Consider the following 19,905-nt stretch of genomic DNA (forward strand, 5'->3'; position numbering starts at 1 on the left):
ACAGACATAAAAGGAAAAAATGTGCAAAATGCTCATAAGGCACAGGCGCAAAACGAAAACCGAAGTATCATTTTAAACGAAGCCCTCACTTATCTCTACCTTTCAGGTTTTAAATCTCACAGCTCTTATTAAAATGTAATTAACAATATCAAGATGCAAGCAAATAAAACAACTGTCACCTAAATACCGCCGTCCCGTTTGCACGGAGCGCGGTAATTACAAAATTACTTACATCTCTCTCGGACTCATTAAAATTAAGTGCGGTTCCCACGAGTGAGACTCCGTCTATTCCGCTCTGACAGAAATGTACGGAAAACCCGCTGTAGCTATCTCTTTCGCACGCCGAATACGGTTTCTACGATTTTCTCTAATAAATCCACCTCGGTGAAATGACGAGTCGAAAAAACGTTTTGGAAATTAGACGGCACTCGTTAGAAGTCGGACGCATTTTTTCGAGGGAAAAAAAGAAAAGGTTAGAAAGAGAGGCTCGATGGAGGCATAGTCGCGTTTAGGCTGCGCGGGCGCAAGGTGGTGAGCTTAAGGATTTTATCATTCGAACGAAAAGCTTGCGCTCCTTCGAACGTACATCCATACGTAATGTTTCGCACGAGTGCCTTATCTTTATTATTTGACATTAATTGTGTGTTTTTATTGATTTTGTTATATTAGTTTTACTGATAGTGGACTGACAGTAGTGATATTGAATAGTGATTACAGTGAAGATGTTTTTAAGGTAATTTTTAAAATATTTTATTTAGATATAAGTACCTCATATTATATTTCAGGATTTACGTTTTTTTTTTTTTTTATTGCGTAAAAACTTCCAACGTTCCTTCTTAATGAAAATAAGCTGTAACTTGTAATAATCAATAATTCGTTTTAATTTTATATAAGGTTAATTTGAATAATAACTCTACATAATAATTAATATTATGAACGTGTAATGAATTAATGTCGTCAATTTTTTTTTACTTTTCACTTGCAAATGCTATTACAGATACCTAGGTACTTATTCTAAATTGCACAATCAAATATTTTACGTAATATAATTTTTAATGTTACTTACGTTATTATTTCTTAAATAGAAAAATAATATTTAAGAAATGAGATCAATAACAAAACGAGATATCAACTTATAATATCTCATCCTCTTCATCAGATAACATTCGTCGTAAAGTTCAAATTTAAAGTTGAACTTCATAAACCTTTTATAATAATTAGAACGACCGATCGATAAGGAACTATAAATTGGTTTTTGATTAGAAATGTGTACTAATCTATATTAACATAATAATATCTATACATCCATACCAATATTATAAATGCGAATGTGTTTCTGTCTGTCTGTTACCTTTTCATGCCCAATAATAAACGGATTTTGCTGAGTATAGAAATACTTTGAATCTCGGGAAAGGACATACTTTACTACTTCATCTATATATATAAAAATGGATTTTCAATTGTGTTAGTAACGCTAAAACTCGAAAACGGCTGAACGGATTGGGCCAATTTTAGTCTTAAAATATTCGTAGAAGTCCAGGGAAGGTTTTAAAGTGACACGAAGTTCACCGGGACAGCTAGTATTCCAATAATTCCCGCGCGATATTTAGCGCAACGGAGTTTATTACAATCCAAACAGACCCTTAAAAAATGAAGCCTTAAGCTGTTTCGTACGTAAAAAATATGAGTCTTATTGATATAAATCGAGTCATTTTAAAAAGTTTTAAATTAGCTTACCTATTTAAGATAAATATAAAATAAAATAAATTTAAGTAATACAAGCAATAACTTACAGCTTTATGTTTGAAGAAAAGGAGACACGGCAGAACTTAAAAAGACGTTTGTATTTATTTAATTTATTAACCGACTTCAAAAAAAGGAGGTTATCAATTCGACGCGTATGTATGTAATATTCCCAGAACTGCCCAATTTTCGTAAATTATGTGACTACGAGTATCAGCGTCTGAAAAAAATGTGCTAAACAAGAGTTTATTTATGTAAGTATGTATGTATAATGTTGTGTTCGCATATCTCTGGAACTACTATTCCTATTTTAGTAATTTTTTTTTGTTGTACTAGGTATTGTTCAACTTAGGGAATAGTGCAAGTTTCATCAAAATCGGTTCAGTAGTTTTGGAGATAGGTAGTTTTAATTCTCAATTATTACGTACAATTTTGAATTTGGTTTTATCTTTTTAAAATACAGTTTTATGTATCAATTGAATTAAAGGAAAGAATCATTATTATATTATGAATTATTTCAATTTCAGCATTAATGAAATAATTTATGCTAATAAGTTGTAAGTTTTTGTCTGAAGCTTATCTAGCGCTTTTTATTGGCTAACGTCAAACAGTAAAAAATCAAAAAAACTCTACTGAAAAAAAATAATACCACATACACAAAAAGTAAAAAACATGAAAAAAACATATTTTATTGCCCAAACGGGTTGTCACAAAAGTTCTAAAATAAAAATTAAGGAATCAAAGTAAAATTAGCTGAGTTTATACAATATACAGCAATATTACGATTAACTTTTCGCCTAAAGGTTGATTCAGACTGCAACGCAACGCGGAGATGCATTTCTAAATTTATATGGAATTGACAGATTCACAAGACGTGTCACGCAATTGAAATCTGTCGAATCCATACAAATTTATGCCGCGCCACGCCTCGCCTCGCCTCGTCACGTTGCGATCTGTATTGACCCTTAGGGTTAAATGAGACCGCAACGCGGCGCGTAGATACTTTTTTAAAGTTTTACTGAATTGACAGTTTTCAATTGCGTGAGACGTCTTGCTCTTGCAAATCTATTAAATACCTACAGAAATGCGTCTACGCGTCTCGTTGCGGTATGAATCGACTCTTAGGCCGGTATAAATAATCAGTACTCAAGATGCATCTCGGTCTCAAAACACGGTTCAGGCTCTGTGATTGGTCGGCTGTCAAAATTTGGACCAATCACAAAGCCGAACCGCGTCTTGAGACCGAGATGCATCTTGAGTACTGACTATTTATGAGCCCTAGTTTTTAAGATGACGGAGGTTATACAAAATAATTGTTTTAATCATTAATTCTGAGTTAGAAAAAGATGGTTTATTTCATTTACAACAAAATTCTGTAAATTATTAGTAACCATGTTTCGCAGTTAGTACTTAGTAGTCAAGAGTTTTATGTACATAAAGTAAATACATAACGTAACACCTGGCCGCTACGTAATATTTAGCTCATATATTTGTCTCCATACAAGGTTATAAAGATTTACATAGCCTTACAAGGTATAAAAGGTATTATTTACTTTATAATAGAGGCTAGTTTTGTGTAACAATGACGTGTGTTTTTCATGCTATTACAGTAGTAGAGTTTTTAGCACTTCAGTAACAATGTAACAGAATTTCAGTTGTGTTTTATGATCATTTAAAAACACAATGTTTTAAGAAATGTTGGAGATTTGTATTATTTTAAGGAGCTATTTTTGTATTGAGAGAAAATTTCTATCAATCCATATATAATATAGAAAAATAATATGGAAAATTCTAGATTAAATATTTCTCTGTACCCCGTACACGCATTGTGCAATACCTTGGAAACAGTGCATTTTCTTGCAATAAAAAGTTTTCCTCATGGTCTACTACTCTATTCTATGTCTCTGCCAAATTTAATGAAAATAGATCGATTAGAATTATTATTCTAATCGATCTATTTTCATTAAATTTATTTTGAACGAAAATCTATTGATTTTGAACGGCTTTTTATTTTGTACAGTACATCTAAATCAGCCTTTCCCAAAGTAGGCAATAACGCCCTCTTGTGGGCGCTGAAGGCCTAAAGAGGGGCGGTGTGGGAACCAGAATAAAAAAGTGGGGCGTTCTGTAGTGGCTTTAATTTAAAAGTATGTGAAACAAAGGGGGCGCCAAAAATTCTTTTTTCTCAAAGTGGGTGGTAGACACAATAAGTTTGGGAACCCCTGATCGAAATGACCTTAACTCTTAAGTAGTCAGCTTTTACAAATTGACTATAATAAGAGTGAACTGTAAAATTGTAGGCAAGTGAAAAAGTGTATATAGGTAATTATTTTCTACTTAGTTATTGTTATAGAAATTTATCCAAAACTCAAATGCATGACTTGAAAAAAAATATGAAAAAAGCGTCGAATCAAACGATCGATATCTGTGACATCCCTATTGATGCGTCGATCTAAAACATCGATAGTCGATAAATACGATAATGTACGTCAGGCACCCGCCGGGCCTGACAGAATCTGAGCAATCTTGTCAATTGTTCTTGTCAATTACAAGTTCTAGCGGGACTGTAATCCGATGTCCAAAAAAACTGTCAATTTTTGTAACACAAAAAAAAGTTATAAGTTTATCTTGTAGCTCCTGAGTCCTGTACTATAGTAAAGTAACAGACATTCTAAGTAAAAATTTTTTTGAACATTAAATTTTAATAAGATAAGAAAATATTCTATAATATGCGAGATCAATCAAAATTAAAATAAGAAATATCCATGTCATCAATATCATAAAAGCAAAAGTGTGTCCGTCTGTATGTCTGTTACTCTGTCACCTCTTCACGCCTAAACCGCTAAACCGATTTTGCTGAAAGTTGGTATGACGATCATAGTATTAAATAAGTCCCGGAAAAGGACATAGGATACTTTTTATCCCGGAAAAAATGAACAGTTCCCGTCCGATAAACGAATTTTGGCGCAATGGTGTTGCGGTCGTCATTTAGATAGTTATACATATTTCTTATATCATGCAATCAATGAAAAAAATAAAACTAACTAATATTTTTTTCAATTATCATAAATTAATAGGCACAAAACACCAGCGGTTCCCAAAATTGTTTTGGGTTCCCGTGATTGTTTGCGAGTGGTTCCCGATGGGTTCCCAACATAATGAGGAACATCGGGGAAGAATTTACACGCTCGAGTGGCTCCGGCGTGAAACTACGGTGACGTGTGGAATGTCTGTCACGAATCGTAACACGTGTCAGAATTCGGCGGTGAATTGACCAATGAAGAATACTTTGCGGGAATATATTATGTAATTGATTATACTGTCGGTTCTTGGTGGAAATTCATGTTGAACACTAATAAAACACAAGTTTTCGTGCACTTTTTCCACTAAAATAAAAAATAAATAGTAAAATATATTTTTAATCAAAATGGGTATACACTTTTTGAAAGTCAAACGAAGAAACTACGTTGCCTACCACCGGTTCGGGAACTACCCCGCCGAGAAGAACCGGCTACTATATACACTATATAACAAATAACACGACTGGTTTCGAAATACATCATCATCACCTGATGATGGATGAAAAATTGTGTTTTATTAGTGTTTGCGGGAATACTCTGATGTGAATGATACTTTAGATTTCATAATGATAATTCTTGATATGACATCCATACTAATTATTATAATTTTTTTTTTTATGAAATAAGGGGGCAAACGAGCAAACGGGTCACCTGATGGAAAGCAACTTCCGTCGCCCATGGACACTCGCAGCATCAGAAGAGCTGCAAGTGCGTTGCCGGCCTTTTAAGAGGGAATAGGGTAATAGGGGAGGGTAGGGAAGGGAAGGAAAGGGAAAAGTTGAGGGTAGGGAAGGGAATAGGGTAGGGGTTAGGGGATTGGGCCTCCGGTAAACTCACTCACTCGGCGAAACACAGCGCAAGCGCTGTTTCACGCCGGTTTTCTGTGAGAACGTGGTATTTCTCCGGTCGAGCGGGCCCATTCGTGCCGAAGCATGGCTGTCCCACGCATTTATAATATTAGTATGGATTAACAATGTTAAATCATTAAAATATTATGGTGATCTTTATACGGTATGTAACAAAAATAAGTGATAATACTTTAGGGTGTGTACGTGTTCCTTGTAGAGAGTTCACTGTGAAAGCAGCAGCTCTGAAAGACGAATTTTTTTTTCACTTTTGTATGGGCAAAGGCCCGGGCGTCACGAGTTTCCCCATACAAAAGTGAAAAAAATTTTTGGTCTTTCAGCGCTGCTACTTTCACAGTTACCTCTCTACAAGGAACACGTACATACCCTAAAGTATATCACTTATTTTTGTTACACGCTGTAGATAGCACAACAATGCAAACATTTTAGGCAATATATTTCTTCTCCTGTAAAAGACATCAACGCGTTTGCCCAAAATCAAAAATGTAATCAGCTGTCAAAAATTCTTTATTAATATTAGTATTTGTGAGAATTTTTGACAGTAATACAGTACAATACAGTAATATATTGATACTTAAATAGAAAACTAAACGCTACGTTGACAAAGCTTCGTGCGAAACTCATTATAACAACAATAACTATTGACACTATTAATAATTTAATAAATCGATATAATTATTAATATTCATGCGGCGTTTCTCGATTTTATCGAGAACTTATGAGTATAATAATAACGATAATAATTGTTATTCCCATAGTGGGTATAGGAAAAGAAATAGCGTGCATTTAAATATGAAAAATTTGCATCACAGTATACCTTAAGGCGCGAATGTAGAGTTAGGAATTGGACGATAAGGCAGGGTAAAATAAAGGTTTTCTATGATTGAAAGTTACGCTACAATTTAGTGTGATAAGATAAGATATTTTACTGTGGTACATTTAATGTTAAGATTTAATTAAGCATAACTAAATTATGACAATAGTAGCTTAGTGGTAAAACAAGTTAATTGTCGTTTATAAAATATTTATTGAATTAAATATTATGCAGCATGTTTTATAATAAGCTTAAGCATTTTTATTATTGATTCATACAATCGTAATGTTATTCAAGAATTTTACTAAAATTCTACTTTGAATTAGATTGAACTTTAATTTAATTGACAAATACTTAATTATTTTTAGGGCCTGTTTCACCACTTTCTGATAAGGCTATCCACCAATTAACTTGACAAGTCAAGTATGGAGAATCTGTCAAAAAAGTTTATCAGAAAGTGGTGAAACAGGCCCTTAATAGCGTTAGCTCAAATTATCCTACTTATAATATTATAAAGGCGAAAGTTTGTTTGGATGTATGGATGTATGGACGTGTGGATGTGTGGATGTGTAGATGTGTGGATGTATGGATGTTTGTTACTCTTTCACGCAAAAACTACTGAACGGATTTTAATGAAACTTTACAATTATATAGCTTATACATCAGAATAACACATAGGCTACAATTTTAACCGTTTCAAAATGGGGGAGGTGTTATGTTCGTTTTATTATGTTCAACGATTACTCCGCCGTTTGTTAACCGATTTTCAAAATTTTTCTTTTGGTATATAGGGTATCATCCCAATTTGGTATTATATTCACAAAAGTGGTGATCTGATGAAGGATCCATAAGTAATCGAGGGAACCCCTCAAAACTTATAGGGAAACATGTGCGGTGACTTTGGTTTGGTGAGAAGTATTCGAAGCATATGCTACCAACAAGTAAGATTTTGCACCGAGATATACCTGGTATACCGTGGTTCGGAAGGTGCTGAGAGAACTCCTGATTCTTTATAGATACAAGTTTGGGAGTTTCGGCGTTGTTTTAAGAACGGAAAGCATATGCTACTATGCAAATTACATTCATCATCATCACTACCATATTATTATACCATACCACAGAATATATATTAGTAGTACCAAACATCGTCCCATGGTTATGACTTATGAGCCTATAATGACCCTGTCATTGGTACTTTTCATAGTCTTTTAGATCGAGACTCGAGTTTGTTAAGCGATAATTGAAAAAAATCTATACTTAATATTATAAACCTGAAGAGTATGTTTGCTTGAACGCACTTATCTCAGGAACTCCTGGTCCGATTTAAAAACTTATTTCAGTGTTAGATAGCTAATTTATCGAGTAAGACTATAGGCTATATATTATCACGCTAAGACTAATACGACCGAATAAACTCAGGAAAGGGTGGGAAAAACGTGGGAAATATTAGAAATTACGAACTACTGGAGCAATTTTTATGGCAATATTTGGCACAGATATAGAGTAGACCAAGTGAAGGGAGTAGGGACATAAGAGCTATTTTTTATGGGAAAATGTACGGTTTCCGTAAAATTCCTAATTTTCGCGGGCGAAGCCGCGCGGGACATCTAGTACTTTCTATAAATTTAACAATCCTACGCATGGCAAAATAACGTGACATGCCTATAACATTCCTAACTCTACGGACCCAATGCAATAAATCCACATTTCCTTCCCAAGCGGCGCTCTTGCAGTTCGCGATGTACACACACAAACACACACACATTACACATATTACACACACACACACCCGTCCCCGGAACACAATATCCGCGCATTGTCTATAATCCTAGAAAAACACTCTCCCAGGACAGTATTAAAATTTGACTAACGTTTTGAATAGTAAACGATTTCCACCAAAGTTGTACAGGAGTACGATAGGCTGTCATTTTGGACTGAATTCCCTGGCCATATAATAATCACTGTTTCATGTATTTAGAGATAGAAAGATGTTTTTATATTGCATCACATAGGCTGCTAAGCTTTTAGACCGAGTTTGATAGGCGCTATCCAATATTATAAATGTGAAAGTGTGTCTGTCTGTCTGTCTGTTACTTCTTCAGGTCCAAACCGCTGAACCGATTTTGCTGAAATTTGTGTCCTGAGAAAGGACATAGGATACTTTTTATCCCGGAAAAATGTACGGCCCCAGCAGTATACTGCGTCTAGTTAGAATGATAAAGGATCCTTCAACGAAACAGTTCTTCCAGATTCGAGCCAACGAAGTCAACGAAAGGCGCCAGCAAGATGCGGCGCGACCTGATCAACGCGGAGATCTCCAACCTGCGCGACCTGCTGCCGCTGCCGCCGTCCACGCGACAACGACTGTCGCAGCTGCAGCTCATGGCCCTAGTCTGCGTGTATGTAAGGAAGATGAACTATTTTCAGCAGGGTGAGTTGACAATGATAAGGTATACCTTCCTTAAGGAACATCCATTAATTAATTGAGGCGTTTTTGAGGATTTTTGACCCCCCCTCCCCCAAAGAGAGATTTGGAAAGATTTAGCTTGACCCCTCCCCCCTAGAACGCCTCACGTAATTAAAGGATGCCTGATCGGCTAGGGTGACGATGGCCAGTCATTAAAACGAGACGAGCCATGTAGTTTTATAAAACCGATTGGCGAGAGCTCAGGCTGGCTTTTTATATTGCCTGAATTATCTTTTGGCCGACAACAATGTGCCTGAATTATTTTAACCAAACTTAGAAATAATAGGGAAAACATATTTTATTCTGTTACATAAATAAATGATAATGCCTCAGTCGTCACGATAATTTTATTATATGTACTTGATAATAGTAACTTTTTATTTACTGATTAAAAGACCCTTACGTACAGAGCGTCCCATTGCAACCTCTTTTACATATTATTAATAATATTCACAAAACATTCAAAAACGAAACATTTCGATCTGAACACCATTTTGTTGACCCTTCTTCATACGTGGGATAGCCATGCTTCGGCACGAATGGGTCGGCTCGACCGGAGAAATACCACGTTCTCACAGAAAACCGGCGTGAAACAGCGCTTGCGCTGTGTTTCGCCGAGTGAGTGAGTTTACCGGAGGCCCAATCCCCTATTTTCTTCCCTTCCCTTCCCATCCCTACCCTTCCCTTTTCCCTCTTAAAAGGCCGGCAACGCACCTGCAGCTCTTCTGATGCTGCGACTGTCTATGGGCGACGGAAGTTGCTTTCCATCAGGTGACCCGTATGCTCGTTTGCCCCCTTATCTCATAAAAAAAATATATATATTATGTGGATAACGATTTCGATCTATTCCCACTAGTTCACAGTCGTGATGGGTGAAACTTCCCCAATAGCTCCAGATGTTTGGGCAAACTCATCACGTTTTTATCCCACATCTCCCAAACATCAGTCACGACAACATATTAAGACGTTTAACATTTACTTTGCTATCTTATCTGTCACCCATTATACGTCTTTCTTTCTGTTTTAGTGTTCAAAAGTCACGACTTGAGCTATCAGTACCCAGAACAGTCGCCTACGCCTAATATTGGATTTTCAAAGGTACGTTCAAGTTTACTATGTTTGAAGATACTGAAAGTTTTGAAAGTAAGGATGAGCCTTTGTAAAGATTGTTGTTTTTAAATACAGAATTTTCGAAAGTTATTGAATGAGTCTTATTTTAGAATATTTTGCCATACTTTTTCTTTATAGTATACTCTTTCAGGAAAAAGAAATAAGTAAGCCTTAGCTAGGCTTACTTATTTCTTTTTCCTGAAAGAGTCATGGATGAATAATTAAATAAGAGTGTAATCTGTCTCGTATTTGTAAATGAAACGGAATATACTTTGTTAAACAATAATATTGTAAATAGAAAATCGGTATTTAAATTCATATTACCTGAACTAGTTTTGTTTTAATTTTTTATAAATTTCATTTTCGAATCTTGCGAACGTTATTTAATAATACCTTTATTGGGGCACAGGCATAAGAGATAGATAGCACATAAACATGGCCTATCCTTACAACAAACAAGATACAATACTAAACATTAATGCATTTTCAGGCACTCTCTGGGTTCATGATGATGATGACACAGAACGGCAAGTTACTGTACATTTCCGAAAACGCCGCGGAGTATTTGGGGCACTCTATGGTTTGTTTCTTTTCTTTTTTCTTTAAAATACTTTAAATCATTTATTAAAGGAGAAGGGGCATATTTGTATGCATCCCGTACCCACCAACGTAGGACTTTTACGATGGGTACGATTTGTCCTTTCTTCTTAGCTTTGGCTATAATATGTCAAATCATTAAAACTTATTGTTACTTATAATCATTACATTAATATATTAAGAGACAATTTAATGGTTCAAGTACTAAAATGAATTATTATTTATTTCTCTTAATTATCATGTTCACTAAAACTAACATAACTTTCTCAACTTAAACACTTTTTCTCTTTTAGGAGGACCTACTAATACACGGGGATAGTGTATACGATATCATAGATAGACAGGACCATCAGATGGTCCAACTAGAACTAAATAGAGGTAGTAACGAAGAGACTGATAATGTACCAAAGACTAGACATTTCTTCTGTAGAATGAACGTCTCAAGAAATGCAAGGAGGCAGATGAGATTTGGTGACCAAAAAGTAAGTATATTGCAATTATTTATCATTGATTTCGTATTATTTAACTCCTAAATGTTCTTACCAACCGTCCTTAGACTTCCACTAGAATTTTAAAAGTAAAATTAGCCAAATCGGTTCAGTCGTTCTCGAGTTAGCGAGGCTTATTAGCCCTAACATACGCCGACTGAAAAAGATAGGTCCGCCTTTAATATGAATTATATTATTTTGTTTTCAGTATTTGATGTTATAGCGGCAACAGACATACACTATCTGTGAAAATTTCAGAAGTCTAGCTATAGCGGTTCTTCGGAGACAGACAGACGGACAGACAGACAATTAAGTCCTTAACCCAAAGGATAAAAACGGGACCCTATTAGTCCCGTTTTTACCCTTTGGGTACGGAACCCTAACAAATTATTGGAAGAGCGCAAAATAGAGGTCTTACCGCTTTGAGGGGTTTCTTCAAGACATTTGTCCTTATTTAGATTAACAATTTTCCAACTTTTTCAGGTAGTTCTAGTTCGAGGGCACTATGTGTCGTACCTGCCGCTGTGTAGCCGCAATGAACCGGTGTTCATAGCTACCTGCACCCCCCTAGCCATGCCGGAGACCAGAGAGTGCGTTGTCAATGGCGCTACCAACGTCTTCACCACAATACATGCAATGGATATGAAGATAATGCATATTGATGACAAGTGAGTTGGCAAATTGATACCAAGTAGTTGGCAAATTGGTACCAACTAGTTGGCAAATTGGTACCATGTACTTGGCAACTGTTGTTATTACTTTCGTTTGTTTGTTACAGTGGTGAGTGGTACCTAGGCTGGAAGAAGTCGGAGCTGGTCGACGTGTCGTGGTACCAGATCATGCACGTAGACAGTCTTAGAGAAGCGCAAGCCAAACATAGATTAAGTGAGTTCCATTCTTTGACTTCGTTGTAATTTGAAGTTTCTAGCTCGAAGTAATTTTGTTTTATTTTACACTATCAGAGAAGTTTATTCATAGGCAGATGGAGGGCCTAGTATCTTGATTGGGCTTGACATAATCCGGCCATATTATGTAGGTATGTATAAAGGATCATGGGCATTTTGGTATAAGTCTCAACAGAGATAAAATATACACCATTAGATAGCTCTTAATGAGTAGGTAAAAAAGTAAAATATGGCGCCCAGCCCCTAGCAACTGTACTTTTTGCAATAATGTACAAGGTCGGCGTTCCTGACGTAGTTTTTGTCGTCTATGTGGTAAGATTTATTTGCGCTCACAAAGGTTATGAATGTCTTATCTTAGACAGTACACCTTAGATTTACGCTTTAACCCCTCCCTCATACTGCTCACCCTTGGATGGCGGAGCAGGTAATGATGACAGAACAGAAAATATAAATAGAAGATAAGTGTGTAGACATAAGACTGTATTAGTGTATAAATTGTATTAAAAACTTAAATCCCTGAACTTAAAAGCAGGGACAAGAGCATTATTAAAAAAAAACATCCCCGTTTGATGTGTAGGGGAGATACCTTAAAAAATATATTTTTTAAAGATCTTATACACGATTTTGTCGGCATCATTAATATGTGCATTCGTGCCGAATTACAGCTTTGTAGGTCCTATAGTCTCTGAGAAAAACCGCGGACAGACAGACGGACTGATGGACGGACAGACGGACAGACGGATGGATACACGGACAGACCGAAACTATAATATAAGGGTTCCTTGTTGACTACGAAACCATAAAAATAAATGTAACGTGATGTTAACAGTATGAAATGTATGAGTGCCGATGTCACTTTTAACATGGTTTTACTCAAAAAGTACAACAAATCATGACAAGCGCCCTATTGGTCATTAATGTACATGGGTATACCTTCCTAAAAATATACAATCCATTCCTGTTGAGCCCTATACCAGAGCCCATACATTTTTGCCCATCATCATTTCTTCAATGATACTTCTGCATAAAAATTATCTGCATATTGTTAGAAAATATCAGCAATTTTAGGTGCCAGTAAATTACATTGCCTCCCATGCCGATCTAACACAAGTAAACCGATTTTATTAAGACAGATTATCCCACGTGTGTGCGCAATACAATGCCCCAATTGATGAAATGAAAGTTCAACGAAAGCTTTAATAAATCTTTATGGAAGTTATCAAAATCCCATAAAAACTTTCGTATTCCGCCATTTTGATTCCAAATTTTTTCCAGTAACGCAACTGGACCAGGACAAATGCTGCATACTGCTGGTAAAGCTGCAGCAACGGTCTGGCCAGTTCCTCTGGGTCCACCTGGTGCTGCAGGTCAAGGATGCTACCGACACCCCGAGGCAGTTCATCGTGGGGACCAACCAGGTCTTGAGGTAGAGAAATTTTACAAGAATGAGTGAGGGTTGTCGATTATCATTTGCCACCAAAGGGACGGTAGGTTTTTTCGTGTCAAATGTCATGTCAGACAGACGATAACTATATCGTGACATGTGGAAGCTATTTCGTGACATATGACAGCTGTTTGACACGAATTAACACGATAGACCCTACGGCTAGCGCCTAACATCCCTCATTGTATACATGCATACTTTATGCATGTATTCGGTACACAATTTTGTGTATTAATTATACAAGTGACAATTATTGTCAACGGCTTTATTTTCTCAATTTGAATGTAAGTGTTTCGTAGCTATTGTCATATTTTAGTGTGCGAAAAAGAACCAAATTCAAAACGGTTGTTTAGACAAAACACTTAGACAGAACCAAATTTTTATTATTCGTAGTTGTGTAGGCAAAATGTTATTGTGAGAGTTTGTTTATGTAACGATGATAAGCAACAAGCGTTTGACAACAGACATAACATAATATTATTATTTATTACGATGTCTGTTACTAATACAGATATAGTACAATAGATGCTGTCAAACGCCTGTTGCTTACCTGGCGCAAGAGATGTAACCACCGTACATCTCTTGCGCCTAGATAGATAGACTATTAGCTACTTATTATATATTAAGCATTTTTGAATCGGTTGTAATTCTCATAAGAAATCCATATCCATACTAATTACTAACATTATAAATACGAATGTTCGTGTCTGTCTGTCTGTCTGTTACCTCTTTACGCCCAAACCACTTTGGTATGAATATGCTTTGAGTCCCGGGAAAGGATATATAATACATTTATCCCGGAAAGATGTAGGTACGGTTCCCGCGTTACAAACGAATTTTGGCGCAGCGGAGCTGCGGGTGTCATTGAGTAGTTAAATAAACCAACTTTTCACTTTCCACAGCGAAGAAGAAGCGGCAATAATGCTAGCCAACTCCTGGATATACCAATACTATGGGTACCAGAACCAACCGTGCGGCATGCTAGATCCCCGCTGCCAGAAATTCTTCAGACGGGAGACGTGTTACCAGGATTATCAGGAGTATCCATATGTTGAGGAGGTGGACTATACGGGGTACCAGGTATACCAGAAACCTGAGGAGTACTGCGAGAGGGTTTTCACTGATAGAGGACCTGTGGACTATTCGACCCATTCGCCGCAGTCTACGATAAGCGAAGAGAGGTTGGTATCTTAGAGTTAAGTTGTATAGCCATGTATAGCCTTCCGCCGTATTTGCCGTGGGTATTAATTATACGGGGCCCCGGGACCGCGATGAGCCCAAATGTACATTTTTTGCATTTTTTCGTATGCGAGAAATCTTAACCCTTTCTAACTCAATTAAATCAAACCTCAAACAATTTTTTATACGGGAGAGGTTTGCAACGCTTCTGTGTATAGCTAAAAGAAGTCATATTTATTTAACTCTTTATTGTATACAAGAAACACATAAAGATACACGACACAAAGGAACTGCTTATTTCTAAAATAAATCTCTTACAGCAACCCTACAACATTCTAATCGTAGTGACATAATAGCAGACGATTTTCTAATATCGGAGGAACGTTTTTACGAAAGAAAATTTTCAAAAAAGTACGTAAAATATTATAAAATTTTGCCTTACCACCGTAATTACAATTTTTACAAATTACGTAACATTACCGCTTTAGAAAATGTAAACTTCGTAGATATGACGGGACAACATCTGTCGGGCCCGCTAGTAATGTTATGTTTATTAAAATCTCAAAAGTAATTTGCTCTTCAAACAAAATTAACTGAACAAACTTCGAAAATATGATTTATACACGTCATACGACTTTACGATTATAAACAAGAAAATCATCAGTCCGTCAGTCTGTCTGTCCGCGTAATTTGACACCTTTCATTACCATATTTATTATTATTCAACCGCCCAATAGAAAATACACTTTATTGCGTTAAATTACGTGTCATTTTACAACAAACTAAATAAAAGATCAAAAAATAGCAGTAGCATAAGAAAAATATGTTCTGTTGCTAGTGAGTAAGGTTCAAATTACAATGAATACGGAACTAAGTCGTCTTCCATGTAGGATCCGAAAAGGGCCTATGAAAAGGTTGGTCTGTCAGTTTAAATGACGCTTATAAAAACCTCTTTGGTTACAACTTACAAATATGGAGTACAATCAACGGACAGAATAAAACATTTGTACTCGAAAACATCTTAAAAAATACAGTTGATTTGCGGTTGTTCCTTAAAAAGATTGGTTTTTATATAACGGAATAAAAAACTCTGTACCAAGGTTTTCAATATAACATACAGAGTGTTCCGAAACACGTTGTTATGTCGCACTTAGTATTAGCCCACACAAAATAGGTGTTGGGTTATTTAGGTCATTTAAAACAAGTCTACAATAAATGTTTGTAAGATTAGTACAGAGTTTCGTTCGTTCGTTCTGTAGTTTAAGAGGAGACACTAGGGCGCGATAGAGAACTGCTGCAGCTTGATTTGAGATTCCTGTTTTATTTTTTGTTGTATAATTGTTTCCTGGATAAATTCAGGAAACAAATTTGGCTAGATTATATATTAGTTTGGCTGTGTTCGAACGAACACAGCGGAAAATCTGGCCTTTTTTGGGTTTTTGAACGTTCTATTCATATTTTTTTTAATAATTAAATTATGAAAAGAAAGAAAACATATTATGGACATACTAATAGGCCATAGATATTCAGGAAAAAATTATAACTCTACCGGTATTATCCAGGTAGGAAACAGGGGACAGCGTTTGTATGGAAGAACAGCCTTAGTGTCTCCTCTTAGATTCAAATATTATTCCAGTTCTTCAACGATGCGCACTTGCAATAAAACATCTACCTATTTCTATTTTGTTTACTTAATAAAGCCCAATTTCAATCACAACTCAATAATGTGACTTCACCACCAGGCCCCGAATACAATACCAGAAATGGTAAACAGCTGTCTGCTGCTAATATTCTACAATGAAACATGAACCTTCCGTTTAAGTAAATAAATCTCAATTTCAATCACTTCTTATTGATTTTTTCACCCCCAGGTCTCCCCACTACGACACTCCAGAAGTGGTAGTAAACAGCAGCCTGCTCATGTACCCAGCACACACTAAATACTATGAGCAGTACCCGAGGGGGTATACACAGGAGCCTTGCAGCAGCACCAGTTTGGATGGTGAGTTAAGCGCTGATGTAGTAATCGCTCTCGCCAGTCGTGTCGGTCTTCCGCCCCACTGGGTTATAAGAGAAAAAGGAATAGAGAGCGCTCTTGTGTACTGCGCACACACTTGGGCACTATAAAATTACTCCTACGTAACTGGCCTGGTTTCAACGGACGGAAGACCGACACGACCGGCGAGAGATCAGGCGCAGGACCGACTTTTTACATGCCCATCCGATGCATGGATCATCTTACTTGTCAGACAATCAGGTGATCAGCCTGCATTGTCCTAACCAAACTTGGAAATAACATATTTCCAACGCGGGAATCGAACCCACGACCTCCGAGTCGAGGGCCACGCTTTAAACCACTAGACCACGGAGGCGCTCAATCTGTAATAAACACAGCTTAAAAGTCTAGTCCGAAAAACCTCATCATTAAAAGCCACACCTTTTCCCAGGGCTTGACTATCCGGCAGCAAAACGCATGCGGGTAATCGAAGGCACCGACGGCATGGACCGGTGGAACCCGAGCCCGCCCTGGTCAGACACCAAGATGTCTGACTACGCGCAGAGATTCAGCTACAACATGCATGCCCAGGAGTCAGCTATGGTCACATAGGAATTAGCATAGTACGTAGGTTTAAAGGTAGCAGCATTTTCAGATTGACCTAGGTCAGTGTTTTTCTTATTCGACGCTTGTCAATAAGGTTCATTCGACCTCTGGCGAACCCCCAGGTTCGCCAGAGGTCGAATGAACCTTAAAAAAATAAAGACCAGAAATAGTAAGAGAATTTTAACAAAAAGATAATATTTAAATCAGAATTTTTATACGTGGGAGAGCCATGCTTCGGCACGAATGGGCCGGCTCGACCGGAGAAATACCACGTCCTCACAGAAAACCGGCGTGAAACAGTGCTTGCGCTGTGTTTCGCCGAGTGAGTGAGTTTACCGGAGGCCCAATTCCCTTCCCTATCCTCCCCTTTTCCCTTCGCTTCCCATCCCTACCTTCCCCTATTATCCTATTCCCTCTTAAAAGGCCGGCAACGCACCTGCAGCTCTTCTGATGCTGCGAGTGTCCATGGGCGACGGAAGTTGCTTTCCATCAGGTGACCCGTTTGCTTGTTTGCCCCCTTATTTCATAAAAAAGAAATACACATTCATGATAAAAAAGCAAAGCGGGGTTTCATACCAGGGGGTTGCATTATAAAAAGGTTTGAAAAACACTGACCTAGGTAACTTGACAGCAATATCTATATTTTAAGAAATAAAAAAAAACGACAAGTTTAGCAGTGAGCGAGCTGATGATTTATAGACACTCTCAATCATGTCAGCTTTCGGACAAAAAAAATGGTTCAAAATCGGCCTTATTTATAAAAAAAAAATTGGAACTCTCTAATCCAAAGAATTATTTATTCAACAAAATTATGAGAACATTGTGTGTATATTATTTCTTTAAAATTGCGTATGTGATGATGATGAAACCTAATTCGTTTATGTTGTCTTCGATTATAATCATTAACTAACTTTTAAACATATCTTCTTATCGGTGCAATATTATCATGATATCATTTACTATTTAATATTATTTATCACAATAGGATATTTCTATAACATTTACATGCTAGACGGCAGCACCAGCACAGACAGTAATTAAAAAGTTTTATTCTACGACAACGTTTCTGTTTGACAACGTTTCTGTCATAATATTCTGATGTGAAGTACAGTTCGACATTGAAGGCTTTCAATGTACGTGGAGAGAAAAGGAACCAACGCTCCTTTCAAACAAAAACGTCATTTTTGACATGTATTTGACAGTTCTCCTTTACCAGCAGCGCCCCGTCCACATTTATTTAAAGCCTTAAAGCACTATATGCATTTATATGTCAGATTATTTACTGTTTGTGCTAGTAACGCCCTCTGCTCTGACCTTTGTGTAATATTCCCTAATAAAACACAATATTAAGTATATCTATAGTGATCTCAGTATCGTAAAAGTGAAATTTTGTTTACATTGTAATGTAATTATGGCCTGAGTGTAAATTATATCCAAGGAATTAAATGCATATTCATGGCATATCGTATCAACTGTGATATGCATATTAATTGGAAATAAATTATATTTTCTCGAATGCTCGAAGTAGATCGGCCACAGGTATAAGCAATTATATTATATTTTGATTTGCCGCATCCAACAGGCCAAAAACTTTATTAATTAAAATACCGTATCAGTTGTCGCTAGTTTGCGCCGACCCAAACTTTTCCGAAAAAATGATTAATGTCTTTCATTGAATAATAAAACATTCCAAATAGAATAATTTATTCCTTTTTAGTATTATGTTGTATTATTTAAATGTAAAATTATTCCTTAATGTATCAGTATTATTTAAGTATTAATCTAAGCAGCGATTCCATCCAAAAACTTTGTATTGTGTTCCAAAGGAATATTATTGTAATTTGTAGGTATACTTTTTAAGTTGTAAATAGTTATTTAAATGTGTACATAATAATATATAGGTTTTAAAATATTTGTGAATATAGAAAATTAAAAGAATATCGATTTGTTTTATTTAAACTGGATACCTGAGTCAAGCCTTAATAATTAAGCTTTTGGTAACTAGTACGACTTAGCCAGGTATTAGAAAAGTATCCTTCATAAAAAATCGTAATGTTACTAAGGATTGAATGGCTGAAAACCTAATAAAACGTTAAAGTGTAAAAAAAACAGTTTTGGGATATTGAACTTTCTTAAATAGTAAATAATTAAATTTTGGGTTTTTATATAGAGATGTTGAAAATTATAATAGTAACGTGAAATTTTTTATTACAATTTTAGTTTTGGCTTTGTACTTTATTTAAAATGTATGTTGTAAGCGTTAAACGCAAAATCAATTCAATGATAACATAAAAACAATTTCTAAACGAAAACTAAATTTAAAAAAAAACATTATCAACACCAGAATAAATTACTCGATTTCGTAAAAAAAAAGTTGATTGCTCTCTCTCACATAACGCCGTCCAACCCGGTGAAACATTTGCATATGTTTTGCGAATTACTTTGAATTACAATTAATGTTTGTAAGCAGTCGAACTTAGTGGTAACACGTATCCAGGCCAAGTAGACCCCTGAGGATACATGCAAATCGAAATTTATAACCGAAACCTTTGGGTAAATTAAGGGAGCGCAGGTCAACGTAAAGTGGAGTGGCGCTTTAGCGTTATGTTA

General features: G+C 36.2%; 1 protein-coding gene across 1 annotated transcript; it reads left to right on the top strand.

Annotated features, from left to right (window-relative positions):
* The first annotated feature begins 557 nt into the window (after window positions 1-557).
* LOC121735933 (neuronal PAS domain-containing protein 4-like) lies at window positions 558-17,374 on the top strand. Its single transcript, XM_042126933.1, has 11 exons — window positions 558-733; window positions 8,753-8,934; window positions 9,998-10,068; window positions 10,571-10,660; window positions 10,971-11,159; window positions 11,649-11,833; window positions 11,944-12,050; window positions 13,346-13,496; window positions 14,417-14,695; window positions 16,565-16,695; window positions 17,141-17,374. The coding sequence occupies exons 1-11, from the start codon at window positions 723-725 to the stop codon at window positions 17,299-17,301; spliced, it is 1,557 nt and encodes a 518-aa protein (XP_041982867.1). The 5' UTR covers window positions 558-722; the 3' UTR covers window positions 17,302-17,374.
* The last annotated feature ends 2,531 nt before the right edge of the window (window positions 17,375-19,905 follow it).

Source organism: Aricia agestis, chromosome 18 (assembly GCF_905147365.1).
Source record: "Aricia agestis chromosome 18, ilAriAges1.1, whole genome shotgun sequence".
Lineage (NCBI taxonomy): Eukaryota > Metazoa > Arthropoda > Insecta > Lepidoptera > Lycaenidae > Aricia > Aricia agestis.